Source organism: Typopeltis vanoorti, chromosome 24 (assembly GCF_054136105.1).
Source record: "Typopeltis vanoorti isolate ZY-2024b chromosome 24, IOZ_Tvanoo_1.0, whole genome shotgun sequence".
In the NCBI taxonomy this organism is placed as follows: Eukaryota; Metazoa; Arthropoda; class Arachnida; order Uropygi; family Thelyphonidae; genus Typopeltis; species Typopeltis vanoorti.
The window spans coordinates 59,938,319-59,953,926 of NC_143572.1; the positions used below are offsets into that span (position 1 = coordinate 59,938,319).

The window sequence follows — 15,608 nt, forward strand, 5'->3', positions numbered from 1 at the left end:
CTGCTTTAATTCTGCAATCAGTTTCCCAACTCCATCTAAATCTATTTTCTCTTCATATAGCTCACTACAGTATCTTGTCCACCTCTGTACAATTTTATCTTTATTCATCAATACTTTGCCTTTTTCATCTTTAATTGTGATCTGTTTTGGTTGCTACCTTCTGTTGATGGTTCTAATCATTAATCAATCTAGTCCTAGTTTTGCGCTCTCCATAGTGCTGTTCTATATTATTGCATTGAGCTTCTAACCATTTCATCTTATCCATTCTGACTGCCTTTTTCCACCTCATTACACTTTCTTTTATATTGCTCCTCTTTTTGTTCGGATGTATCCCTTCTTATCTTCAACATTTTCTTCTATACTAACTTCAGTGTTTCTTGTCTAATCCACTTCTTGATCATCACTTCTTCTGGTATTGTTTCTACAACTTCTTCTTCTATTGAATTCTTTACTCTTTTCACTCTTAGATTCAAATTTTTTTCTTTTTCCACACTTTTTAGTTTTCTTCTAACACTGTTCTGTACATTCTTCCTATTTCTGCTTCACTTCTTCTTGCTGTATCTCTTTGTTTCTGATGATGGAATTTATATTTTCTTTTTAATTTCAACTTGATGTTTGCAATCACTAAGCTATGATCCGAATCTGTATCTGCTCGTTGGAAAGTTCAACGCTCTTGTATGGATGTTATCCATATTCTTTTAATCATAATCATATCGATTCTGTTCTTAGTTTTCCCATCATTTGATCACCACGTCCATTTTTTTCACTCTTTTTGCTGGAATCTTGTGATAAACAGCAAATTCTAACATTTTTTTACCTCATTCATTTCTTTCTCCAAAACCATATTTTCCCATGATGCTTTCCCAGTCATCATTTTTTATTCTAACTTTGGCATTCCAGTCTCCTTCAATAATTAGTATAAATTTTTTTTGGTGTTGTTTCTGTTGTCTCTGTCAGATCTTTGTAAAATAAATCAATATCCTCATCTTTGCTGTTGGATGCGGGTGTATATATCTGAACTGTTGATATGTTAAATGTAGAAAGTATTTTTAACTTGGGTATAGTTATGTTAAAGATACCAAGCAATTTTAAACCTGGTTTAAAATTGCTTGGTATCTTTAACATGATATGTTAAATGGTTTTGCTTGAAATCTTGCTACCATGATTTGTTCATTGACTGGTTTGTAGCCTAACAGTGCCTCTCTAGCTCTTTTGTTAAGAAGGAAGCCAGTTCCTGCTTCGTGCTTGGTGCCATGTCTTGATGATGATGATGTCCATCACATTATATCACATATATATATCTCTGCATTTCCTCGCAAAGTAATTCTAATTTTCCTGATATCCAAAGTGTCCGTGCATTCCATGTCCTTACCGATAATAGTTCTGTCAGTTTCAGTTTCTCTTTCTTTTCGGTATCTGTTATAAGGTATACAACCTTATAATCACAAAAAAAAAATCTCTTATCTGCTTCCAAAGACCAGCCACAGAGTCTACAATCAGGTGTCTACCAGGTACTCTGCATTGTAAACTGTTCTACTATGGCCAAACAGGCAGGACAGCCAACATCAGAATCGTCAAACTGAGCACAAGGTTTACATCTACTACTACAGCCCCTCAAGGCTTGCTGACTATGCCCACTCCAAAATATCTTGGAATCTGCCTTAGCCTTGAGAAACTGCCTGAACCTCAAGAAATTTGATTCTGTCAAATTGCCTCAAATCTGGGAAGCACTTGTCTATAAAACATAGCCTAATAGTAAGAACATGCATCCTTGCCCACTAGGAGGCACTATTTAGGACTTGTCTTTGTTGTTCTGCTTTAGTCATATTATCCTTGGTGGTGGTGTCTGCTTGCACATATCAATCTGTTCATTGTTCCCTAATGATGGCAATTTGATTTTGCTCAAATATCGGAGATATTAAGTTTTCTGATTTATATATTGTCATTATGAAGTTTTCTCATGTTTTCCTATAATTATATTGACAATGGCTATGAAACTTAGCCGAAAATTTTACAAATAAAGATATTCAATTAACATAAGTGATTCTGTTATTAATATATTATGATGAATTCTTCCTCTTATGTCTTGATTTTTAGAACAATAATAACAAGATTGAAGAATATATATAGTTATTTTCTTAATTTGGGTTTCTTGCATACATAGATGGTAATACAAGAGAATGAACAACTTAACAAATTGTATTGATCACATATTCATAAAAATCAAAATGGCATCTGAGGTATCCTCTGCAATCTATTTTAGTAAAATAACAGATCATCACTTCAATACAATTGAATCTTTCATCACCTAATAGTACTGATAGGAACTGTTTAGGTATTCATGAAAAATTTGAAATTGCAACAGTTATAATAAATTTGAAAATGACAAAAAATTATGAACTGCCTCTAAACCAGTAGTCGGGGAACTTTTTTTACCTATTACCCTAAAATATATTTATTTTTGCCGATGTTACCCCTTGATTTGAAAGGGAGAAAATCATAGATTATTTAAATTCAAAAGGTTTATTGAATCTATTTATACAGAGAATACAATTATAAATATAAAAAGTATAAAATAAATGCGATAAAATAAATTAATATCCTCATTATGAAACAAAAGGATTTTGTTTCATAATGAGGGAAGCGCACACTTTGGGAAGCGCTGGTCTAAGGCACATTGTACCGTATCAATCCACCTATATATTGGTCTTCCTCTGGGTCGTTTTCCTGCCAACCTGGCAGAGAACATTTGTTTTGCTAATTGTTCCTCACCCATTCTGTTTAAGTGACCACACCACCTGAGATTAGCTCTGCTAACGCATTCCTGGATGCTGACAATGTCAAGTTCTCTCCTAATATCCTCATTTTTAATATAATATTGCCATTGATGCCATCTGTTCACGCCTCTAATCTTTCTCAGGACTCTCATATCTGCGGTCTCTAGTCTTTCGTCAAGTGTTTTACTTCTGACCCAGCTCTCAGATCCATAAGTTAAAACTGGTTTGAACACTGCCTTGTATACAGCTAATTTAGTGTTCCGACTAATTTCTCTCTCTTATTCCATATGAATTTATTCAATTGACTTCCTACCATACCAGCTTTGTTGATTCTGTTGTCTATTTCCATATTTAATTTACCATCTTCACTAAAAATCGTGGATAAGTAGCTGAAATGTTTTACTTGTTCAACAGATTCCCCGTTCATAACACAGTTGACATTTTCAACAATTCTACCTATTTTCATTGTCTTTGTCTTTTTAATGCTGACCTTCATACCATATCTATTACAACAGTTATTCAATTTAGTCAGGGAATCTTGCAAACTTGCAGCGGATTTATTCAGAAGTATAACATCGTCCACATAAAGCATAGCACTGACATTAACATCTCCAATTCTGATATCATGTTTCATACCACTTTCCTTCATAATTTGATCCATATAGATAATGAATAACAGAGGAGATAATGTACATCCTTGTCTCACACCAGATTTAACATTAAACCATCTTCCAGTACATCCTTCAATTCTAACTGCCGACTTACAACTCAAATACAGACTAAGTATTGCTTGATATAATGCCCAATTGACACCATATAACTGTAGCATATTGAATAACTTCTCTCTTGGCACCTTGTCATATGCCTTTTCCAGATCGATAAAACTTAAATACGGATCTTTGTTATATTCCCATGCTTTCTCGACTCTTTGTCGTAAAGTGAAGATCTGATCCTGACAGCCTCTATTTGGCCTGAATCCAGCTTGTTCTTCACCAATTATTCTCAACCGTTTCTCAAGTATACTTGCATAGATCTTGCCAGGAACACTCAGTAGGGAAATACCTTTGTAATTCTCACATTCAGTTTTATTTCCCTTTTTATATATGGGCACTATTAGAGTTCTACTCCAATCATCGGGAATTCGTCCCTCTGTCCAGGCTTTCTGAACTATGCAGTGCAGCCACTGTAAGACTTTTATACCACCATACTTCAGCATTTCTGGTTGAATATCATCTACTCCTGCTGCCTTTCCATATTTCAAGCCTTTTTATACTTCAAGAATGGATATGTATTCCTGACTGTATGCCTGTTGAGTGTTTTTTACCACCGTGCTATCACTGCTTGTTTCATTTAGCAATTTTTCAAAGTAATTACTCCATACTTCAAGGATATCTTTTTCTCCTGTTTTCATGTCATCACCTTTATCATCTCTAACTCCTTTTACAGCACTCTTTCTTCCATTTCTAAGCTTCTTCAACAACCTCCAGAATATCTTACCACCTTCTTGGTATTTATTTTCTATGTTCTTGCCAAAGTCCTCCTATGACTTTTCTTTGGCTAGTTTTACAGTGTTTTGTTTTATACATTTGTCTCTGTATTCTCTAAGAGCAAAAGCTGACTTATTTGTCAGGAACTTTTGATATGATTTCTTCTTTTCCTTCACTGCCTCTTTAACTTCCTGTGTCCACCATGGAGTCCTGATTTTTCTATCCTTGCAGACAACCTCACCACATGCCTCTCTGGCTGAATCAATCAGGGTTTTCTTCAAGGCTTCCCACTGAATCTCCAAGGTTTGGTTCCTGTTATTAAACGCTTTCATTTTTTCTTCAATAATGTTTGTGTATGTTAGTCTACAGTTCACATCTGAGAGCTGCTCAACTTTTATTCGCTTTAAAACTTTCTTACGTGTTATTCTTTTCAATATGAAATTCAATTTTATCCTGCTCAAGACTAAATAGTGATCGCGTCCAATTTCAAATCCTCTGTACACTCTGGTGTCCTGCACCAGGGAGAAAACTTCACTATCAACAATAACATAGTCAATGAGACTTTTCTTATTCCTTGCCTCTTCTCTCCATGTGAATTTGTGCACATTTTTATGTTGGAACATGGTGTTAGTAATAACCAGTCCATGTCCTGAGCAGAAATCCAACAGGTATTTGCCATTATTATTAGCTTTGCTCTTTTCTCCAAATTTTCCCAAAATATTTTGGTATGTCTGACAATCATTTCCTACTCTGCTATTCAGATTTCCAACAAGGACCAACTTTTCCTTTTTCATTGTGTCAGTTGCTTTTTCTAAAGCATCAAAAAATTCCTTGACTTCTATCTTAATAGAACCTTCTGTGGGACCATAGGCACAAATAAGTCTCATTGTCCAGTTCCCCATTCTGATATTTGCCCACATCACTCTACTTGAGACTGCCTGCCATTCAAGAAGATTAGCCTCGTATTTTGTGTTGAATACTATGGCTACTCCTTCTTTTCCTTGATTGTCATTGCCTGAATATCACATTTTGTATTTATTGCTCAGAAAGATCTCACCAGTTTTTGTCTTTTTTGTTTCAGTCATCCCTATTATGTCGATCTGGTACTCATCTAATTCCTGAGCTAGATCCATTTCTTTGCCATTCAGGCTTCTTTATTTTGATAGTACCGATCTTTAACTCTGGTGATGTTGAGATGGGGTGTGTTTTCAGATTTGTTCCAATAGCTGACTTTTCGCTGTTTGCCCTGGTTCCCTGGCGAAAACAGTGGGGGTCTTGTTTAACCAGGCAATGCCCCATCAGGCATGAAATTTTGTCATGTCCTATCATCATTTTTTATTTTGGTTTAACCAATAAGAATACAATTTGGTCGGCTAAATTCCAAATTGCCGACCCATCCTCGTTCGTTCAGTATCCGGGTAGATACCCAACAGGGTGCACCACGAGAAGGTGAGGATTGGACGTTAGGTCAGAAGCCCTGGTCAGTTCTCTGCATTCCTTTAAAGGCTATGTGGAGGTCTCCTCTCAGTTATACAGCTTTGACCCTTAAGCATTCAAAGGATCTGATCTCTGGTGCCCGTACATTTCCTAAAATCTGCTTCTTCCTTGCACATCTTTGCCTCAATCCTATTTAGCATGATCTTCACCAAGATTTTGCTTGCATGAGATATTACACTAATAGTTCTATAGTTCTTGCAAGTCTTTGTATCTCTCTCTCTTCTTATGTAGTGGTATGAAAACTTGACTTTTTCCTGTCTCTAGGCCATTATCCTGGCTCTCATATTCTTGTAATCAATCTATGAAACACTCTTATCCCTCCATCCCCTGTGGCCTTAATTAATTCTGCTAGGATTCCATCTGTACATGGAGCCTTATTGCTGTTAAGCTGTTTAACTTCTCGTGCACGTTCATGCCCAAGTGGGGAAGAGGTTCCAAATCAGAATTTTCCTGGTGGGAGGGCTCCTCCAAATTTTCTTTATCCACTCTATTGTACAGTTTCTCAGTGTTCTCTCCACATGTCTTTGATGACATTCAACTGGGGCTTAAACTTGTGCTTTAGGTCACAAACTAAATAAAACATCATTTTATAATTATGCCTACTCATCTGAAACTCTGTCTCTTCACATTTATTTTAGTAAAACTTTTCCTTGTCTTGATGGCTATTCTGACTTCTCTGTGTAATCTCTTATATTCTTCAGTCCCTGTGTCTCTTTGTTTTTCCAACTGCCTTCTTTTGATTAGTTCCCATGTTAAATCTGATATCCATGGGTCTCTTGGTCTTTTTATTGGGCTGAGATATGTCTTGGCTGTATCCTGTATTATCAGCTTGACTCCTTCCCAAAGCATTTCTGGTGAGTACTCCTCAGTGGTCTCCAAAAAATCATCCATCTGAGTTTATGTTTCTTCTGTAAATCCACTAGGAATTACTCTAACATCCAGTCTAGTGGGATGTGCCTAACTTGGAAGCAGGTATTTGTAATAAGTAATCTGTTAGCATGGGCAAATTCAAACAGTCTTTCACCACGGGTGTTAAGTTCACCCAAATCCAACATGTTACACTGACCTAATTCTCATGCTCTTTCCCACTTTTGCATTTAAGTCCCCTAAGATGTAAAGTATGTCTCTCCTTGGTAGGCAGTTTAAAACAGTCTGTAAGTTTTCATAGAATTCCTCACTCCTTTCATCATGTCTGTCCATCTGGGGTGCATACACTACCACAATTGATATATTGGTAGGTTGAGCCTTAAGTCTAATAGAAAGTATCCTGTCATTAACGGGGTTATAACCAAGAAGGCTTCTTGCCTGAGCTGTCTTCAGTATCACAGCTACCCTATGATGCTCTGAGTAAACAAGTAGCTTACCATCTTGTCTTTTGAAATGACCTCCATTTCATCTGGTCTCTGTAATTCCCAGGATGTCAATTTTATACCTATCTCTTTACAGATAATCTCAAGAGTACTCATCTGTAGACTCCAACCATTCCATGTGTCTATGTAAAATTCCCTTCTAAGATTAATCCTATACCTTCTGTGTTCCTCATTCACAATATCACTGACTTTTGTTGGAAACTGTAATATACTTCTTGAACAGGACCCTCTACCTAAGCCCTGAACATAGCTCTGATTATTCTGCGTGACAACCGATGCAGCATGAGATGTATTATAAGGCACAACCATATTAGCATTTTGGAGTGAAATCACTGCAAGAAAAAAGTAGTAGGGTTGCAGAGGCCCTCCCCACATATCTGAGAAGTTTTGTCCCCCAATTCATCCCACATTGGCCAGGTGAGTTGGGACTTCTGCCTACTAAGTTAGGTACGCTCACCTTAAGATGAAATGAAATAGCAAAATAGGAAAGATTCACTCCTAGCCCTCGAATACTCTAATAGCATTGGGGGAAGGAGCAAGAAGGAAAGAAAAAAGAAGAGGGACCAGTTTACAGATAATATAACAGGTGTATATAACATGAATTAAGGCATGGTCCAACATCAGCTACTTCGGGTTTGCCATGCTCGTACTCACTGGAGTGAGCCCTTGAGGATCTAAACTTATTACACGAATGTAATAGATATAAATTAATTATATGAGGAATTTATTGAAATAATTACATATGCAAACAGCAAATTGCAATATTATAAAAGAGTTACTGTGAAAAAGGATCTCCACACAAACTGGATAACAGATGAACTAATAAACATGATAAGGATGAAAGAAAAACTATTATAAACATAGGAATAATTCCTACAATTTTATATATTTGAACATGACTATAAAAATTTTGCTAAACACTTAAGGGGGGGGGGGGAATAAATAAAGTGTATAAAAGAACACCATCTCTTAATATTTCTGTATGAACAATAAAAGTAAAGAATGGTGGAAGTTGATTAACATGATAATTGGTAATACACAGTTGAAAAATTCCCAGAGGGCGATGTCACTCCTGTACTTAATGAAATGAAAAACCACTTTACAAACTATGGCAGTTGTGATTTTGATTCTGTACACAGGATAAAGTATATCCATCATCTTCCATGGATTAAAAATTTGATGTGTTTATATGCAGTAAATGGGGATGAGATAAAGAGTGTAGTAATCAGATTAAAAAAGGAAAAAAAAAAAAGTGGGATGGATCATATAAATGTCGAAAAACTATGTATTATAATTAAACATAAGTTACAGTTCTTTATACATATCATTAATAAATCTTTTGAACATGAGAAATTTATAGAACACTTAAAGGTTGCTTCAGTTCTTCCATTATTTAAAGGATATAACAGAAATGAAATCAGAAATTACAGATCATTATCTATATTATCTGCAGTCTCAAAGGTTATTGAAATCCTAATGAATAAAACAATTAAATAGCTACCTAAATTCCACATCATTTTAAGCACCTAATTAATACGAGTTCAGATCTGGATCCAATACAGAAAAAAGTGCTATTGGAGTTCCATAAAAGTTTATAGTGGGATAAATAAAGGAATGTACACAGCAGCCATTTTCCTGACAACAAGCAGCTACAATAAAGTCAGTAACCTCAGAATATGTTTTCAGAAAAAGATTGAGAGACTACTTCATGGGACTAAACAATGTTGACTCTTAAAACATATATTATAAGAGATTTCTGTAACTTATATGTCTAATTATGACTAAGTATATATCATGTTACATGACCTCTCATAGATACAGTCACTACAAATCATTTGATTTAGGTGACTGATGCCTAAATTTAATTTTTCTAGTAACCAGTATAGCTACAGTCCTTGATTACCCAAACAGTACAGTTCCTTATATTTCCTTTTCCTTTTTATTATCCTAAGTCTTTCCCTTAACATATCAGTCTTTACATTGCTGTTCAAGTGGCAATATTATATTTCCAGTTATTTATTTATTTATTTCTTATCCAAACATAAGTGGTACAGTAGTGAGTAAGTGGTACAACATTATTTACAACAAATTAGGATAGATTACAAATGAGAACAGCTTAAATTTGATAGGTGAATTATACAGGGAATAATAAGTAAAATATGAAAAAAGAAGCTATATATAAGTTACAATAAATATGGTCAGATGATCCTCCAGTATCTTGCACAATCAATTGCTCTTTCTATGCATGATATAAGGTTCTCTTTTGTGCAAGGTGATTGAAGAATGGGACAAGAAAGAAGGTGTTCCATGGACTGGGTTGTCCCACACTCGCAGTTATCTGGTCCAGCGAGGTAGCCCCATTTGATGAGGTTTTGTTTGAAGTCTGTTGAGGCTTTTCCAAGTATTCCAGTCCAAGTGGGCACCACATGGAAGATGTTCGGCTGTTGGAATACCAGTATTATTCTCAGGGCATAGTGTAAGCCATTGTTGAAGTCTTGTCTCTGGAGGGGTTTTAGGTGGTTCAACAGTTTCTAGGAAGCTATGTCGGTATCTTAGTCTTTGGGCACACTGTGGTCTGGCTGAATAGTGGGTGGCATTCATCATTCATTTGTCTGCTTCTTTCGTCAGCTGAGAATGCAGATCTTTAAATTGAAGGGGGGTGCAATACCAGCCAAAGTATACAGGTCTTTTAGTGGTGTTGGTTTCAGGAATTAAAGCTACCGCTTGTAATTAAGCGGTAGCTTTCATTCAGTGCTGGGTCCAGTTTTTCAGCATGGCAGGATCTAGACTATACCGGGCAGGCATATTCAGTAGAAGAATAGCAAAGGGCCAAGGCAGATCTCAATGTACTAGGGTCTGCACCCCATTTGGAGGAGGTAAGCTTTCTTAGTATGTTGTTTCTTGCATTCACTTTTGCCTTCATATATTCTATGTATGCTTTACATGAAAGGGTGCAATTGAGAGTCACACCGAGATAGATTGGGTTCCAGGAATGTTCTAAATCAGCACCTTCTCAAGAAATCTGTAGTTTCCTGTTCACTTCCTTATTGTTAAGGTGGAAAAGGTCAGTCTAGGTTTTCAAGGGGTTTGGTTTTAATTCATTGCTGCTATAATATGTGGTTAGACTATTTAAGCAAGTGATAGAGTAGTTTCAATGGACTTGAAAATTTTTGATTGAGTAGCTATGGTAAGGTCATCAGCATAGATAAAATATATAGTTCCTGGAAAGATGGGGAGATCATTGACATAAATGTTGAAAAGTAATGGTGATAACACACTTTGGGGGGGGGGGGGCATTTTTTTTGGGGATGCCAGCGGCTTTTCCTACCTCCCAGGTCCACAAAAAAGTGTCTGTTTTCCAAAAGTGATTGGAAAACAGACCATTTTCATAACCATTTTGTATATATTGAGTGAGGTATATTTCAAGTGATTATATTATATTTATGTATAATTTTACTTTTTTTTTATATTCCATTATCAGTTTATTGCTGTAAACAAGCATCACTATTGTAATATGTTATTATTTATACCACTTCTTCAGTCTTAATAAATGTTCAGTTTCAAAAATTTCACTAAAAAGTTGAAGGTGCTGGTAGTTTCAGTGCTTTAAAAAGTAAAAAAAAAAAATAATAAATAAAGTGCATCTATAGTGCAATTGGAACAACAACAGTACATTGCATTCTTCGATTGGATAAGAATTGACTTTGATTCTCATTGTGACAACAGTAATCTTTATATGGCCTTTTTCAGTTAAAGGTGAGTTAGGCAGTCTCATATGGAGATAGCAGGGTTTTTCTCTTTAATCCCATACAGGCAAATCAGCCATCAGAATACATGCATTTTACAGACAAAAACTACTATTGTTGATGGTGATTGGCCTTGGTGGTAGTGGTAGTTTTGCTGTGTCTATTTGGAGAATTAAGTAGTAGAAGAGAGGGTAAGGTGTGTATAGCAGATTGTCCTTTCACTCCTTGGAGGAGTTGCATAATAATATCACAATGACTTGTCATTTGCACTTTTACCACTGTTTTGGTTATTCTAAGTTTAGAATCAGAAGTTTCTATCAAGATTTACTAACTTATCTGACATATTATCATCAGCCTGATTTTATAAGACGCTAAACTAGAAGGGAGTCTTTTTAACTAAATGGTTCCTGATATATAGTTAAATCATATAGCTACAGAATGAGTAGGCCACTAACTCGTGCTTCCCAAACACATTATGTCACACAGCACTTTTTCAATTGAACTCCATCCATGAAAGGTTGTAAACCTATGGTGCATGAGTACCATAGGTGGGCTAGGGTTTATAAATAAAAAGTTATAAGATCTTCTAATTTTTTATTTATTTTTATTTTTTAAAAACAGAAATCCTACTCTAGAGACCAAACATGGAATGCTTTCAAGCCATTTCAGGCCTCCAATAAGTATTGGCAGTGGTCTTACTTTGCGTATGCTACCTCACTCATCCAACTAAGCCAGTAGTAATTACTTAAAAAGGGATGTAATTATCTGTTTTGTTAAAAGAGCTTTCATGATGTTGGTTATCCCCAAATTAACAGAAAAGTTTACAGAAAAGCATAAAACCATTATAACATAATTTTAAATACTGGAATAGACAGAGAATGTGACTAATCTCAAACCAAGAAAAATTTCACAAAAATTTGAACCATGGATATTTTCGTGACTGCTTTGTTTGTGAAATGAGACCAGAATGCACTTAAGAAATAGTACAGTATTTGCTAGTAATATTATATAAAAATTTTGTCTCACCATTGTCTCATCTTCTCCTACTGTGTTAGGTTCAGTGAGCCGTTATACCTAAGTATACCAATGCTTGTCTTATCCAGTCAGTTTGTTTTGCAGAACAACAAACATGAGTTTCTGAAAGGAAAAAGGTCTGTCACTTATGGATGAAATTTACTAACACCTTCAGTTGAAAAGCCCTCATAAAGGTTCATTGTGTCTTAGAGGCAATTAAAACAAGTTTTTCCAAACAGAGGAAATTATCCCTACTTACTATACAAGAGAATAGAGGGAGAGAGTTGTGTTAATAATTAATGCAGTGCAAAAAAAGTTGTTGTTTCAAAATTTAAAAAAAAAAGCTCTTATCCTATTTCTTTTTTAAAAATATACATATAAAAGCTACAGCTTTTACCACAGTTATTTATCTATAGTTATTATTATTATTGATGGAATTTTGAATAAGTTGAGTTACACATATCTTTCAGGTATCAGAAACATGCATACAAGCACTAGCCATGTGCAGCTCAATCATTCATCCTAGAGTTTCTGTTATTTACCCAGTACCAAAGTCACAATATACATCAACAAAGGTATATAATACACAGACTGAGCAACAGTTAAATGGTGAAGTTATAAATGAAGAGGCACGCAAAGCAGAATGGTCTTGGAATGTCAATGGTGTGAACAACATTCATCCTTCCAATAGAAATGTGTGTGCAGTATTCCAGCCCTCTTCAAATAATGAGCAATCATCAACACCAGAACCAAGAGAACAGATCAGTGAAATAAGTGCTGCTATTACATCTGAAGAGAAAGAGCAAGTTGAAGCAGAAGATGAAGCAGCAGTACAAGTGGAAGGACCTGAACCATTAGTAGAAGAAGAAGAAGAAGAGGAGGGGGAGGAAGAAGAAGAAGAAGAAATGACAGTTGCTCCACCAGGAGAAATGATTGTCAGAATGCTTTCCGAAAATGAAGAAGAAATAGTTCCTGATGAAGAAGAGGCAGAAGATGAAGAAATGGAAGAGGAAGAAGAGGAAATGGAAGATGAAGAAGAAGATGAAGATGAAGATGATGCAAGTGAAATAGAAGAAGAAGAATCTTCTAAAGCAGTTGAAACAAATGGTCCCACTCTGGTGAATGATGACTCGCACACATCCTCTGCTAATCCACCTCTCATATCCCATCCTGTTTATTCAGATGCCATAATCGTTTCCACATCAGATGCTATCATTGCAGACTCATCTCCACTTGTTATTAGTGATGTAAAACAAGATGAACCAAAGGAAAATGGACTAGAAAAACAATCTGAAGCCAAATTTATAGACGCACCTTCCGAGCTAGAAGAGAAAACAGATAAAGTTTGTTCTAGCAATGAACATTTGGTAGGTAAAGGTGAAAAAAGGTTATTAACATCAGATGCTTGCAATGCTGATGATGAAGAGAAAGAAGTAGTTAAGAAAAGAAAAACTGAAGTGAATGCATCATCGCAGGTATGTTTATTATGTGGATTTCTTTATATCCAATGATTTATGTATTATTCGAATAATTAATCGAGCACCTCATTTAACTAAATTATAAATTTACAAAGCTGCCTAGTTTTGTGCTCTCCCACTTGAGATGTGATCTTCCCAACATCAGTTGTGATAGCTTGTCTTTTTTGTTTTGCACATAGATGTTTAGAAGTCAGATTTAGAATTATAATGCTTTACTCTTTTTTTTTTAATATGATTTGTTTTTCATTTTTGTCCATAGTATGAGTGCTCCATAATATTCATGTAATCCTCTTCTCTCTCTCAAGGTATAATCAGGAATTTGATGATGATCTTTAGACTACGAAACTCCAGGAGTTGTTTTCAAAAGTATTTAATAGAATGCAGAACTCGCATGACTTCAGCATGAAATGCTTTGATATTGCACTGCTTTAGAAAAATAGCACTCAGAGTCCAAGATTTCATCATATGTTCTTGCTTTTTATTAGTGTTATTAGAGGCCTCTGGAAACCCAGAGGTCTCTAATAACACTAATAAAAATAACACTAATAATAACCTACACACCCAGGCCAATACATACTCACTCTCATACCACCAACCTACACAAAAACTAGGTGTAATTAGCACTCTCAAAAAAACAAAGCCCTAACAATTTGCTCTGATAAGCAAACTCTAAAAAATGAATTTGAAATAATGAGTAAAAAAATTTATAAAAAAATGGCTATGACAAGAAAATGATCCATAGAATCCTTCACAAAATACAGCTAAAAAAATAAAAAATTAAAATAATGCCATAGCCATCCCTTATATACAGAATATATGATGAGTATGTAGAATTTGCAACCAAAAAAATAAATCATCTTTATATTCGGCCTAATAAAATCCAATGGTTAGTTACTTTACATCACATTTGTTTTTGGCAAACTAGTTAGTATAATCACTAAACTATTATGGCTTAATAAAACCCAATGTCAGTTATTTTACATCATACAGAAAATATCTGAGAGAATAGACAGCACACTGCAAAAATACAGTAGTTTTACACTGTATTATCTGTTCTTTCAAATAAAAAAAATTCCCTTGCTTGCCCACTTGTATACCAGATCCATTGCACCTATAACCTACTCTATGTAAGAAAAACAGAATGTTCAGTCCCTGAATGATAAGAGCAACACAAACAGCATGTCATGTTCTTTTATTATGGAAAAGCAGGCTTGCATTTCAAACATACCACAGAATTCATTGGAAAGGCACCTAGTCCTTATATCAGACCAAAACCTGGTATGTATGTAACTTCAAGGAAGCCTATGAATTGATTATCTTTCATCCAGATCTCAACAAAAATGAAGGCTTAAAAGCCCCTAGGATTTGGTCCGGTTCATCTATAACTGATTATTACCCTCCTCACTTTTGCATTATAAGCAAAACTAAGGAGAGTGAAAGATAAAGATATTTGTCATCAAACCATTCCTTTTATTACTGGCAATTCAAGCAGGAATTACCCACATATTGGATACCAGGAAGAATGTAAATTTATTTTGATAATGATCAGTATCTCTCAGACAACAAGCAAAGCTTTAAAATACAGGGCTATAGGAAAAAACTAGTAACTGCATGTCTATATATATATATATTCTGAGGATGATCTTGATCTAAAGGTTCAAAATGTCAAATTTTATTTACTAATATAATTTTAATAACTAATTAAAATAAGTTTTCTAACAGAATAGTTCATCTCAATAATTATTCATATAAGGAAGATAAAAACCACTAATTTTATAGTAATATTAAATACACGGACCTTTCTGTATATCCTCTTTCTTATCCTGCTCTTTTCTGCCTGGTCACAAAACTTTGTTACTCACAGACCATTTTTATCACTTGCCTCTAGATACTTTTAGGCACTTCCAGATCCTCAAGACATTCAAAAAACCTGTGAACAGTAATCCAGATGTGGTTATCAAAGTCTTATAAAGAAGAAAATCCCTCCCTTCCCACAATATGAAATATCCTGTTATTAATGTATGTTCAACATCCAAAGTGATCCTTGGAGCTTTTTTGTTCACTTTTGCAGTATATCTTCTGAACTCCAAATCCTTAACCTTGTACTTTGCTGCCTTACAGCTCTGTTATTGCAATATTTACTTCAAATTTTTAATCAAAGTTTAAATCATCCTATATATCATCTTTCTTACTATTACCATCCTCAGTTTTGCATTATCAGCAAAATTGAGGAGGTAAT

The 15,608-nt window shown here is 35.0% G+C and overlaps 1 protein-coding gene across 2 annotated transcripts in view; it reads left to right on the top strand.

Moving 5' to 3' along the window:
• The window catches only part of LOC150093275 (proline-, glutamic acid- and leucine-rich protein 1-like), a 270,371-nt gene that overhangs the window by 239,661 nt on the left and 15,102 nt on the right, over window positions 1-15,608 (top strand). For both annotated transcript variants that reach the window (XM_090413693.1, XM_090413694.1), the window contains one exon: window positions 12,362-13,366. In XM_090413693.1, coding sequence (XP_090269819.1) covers window positions 12,362-13,366 — 1,005 coding nt within the window. The remainder of the gene's footprint in view (window positions 1-12,361; window positions 13,367-15,608) is intronic.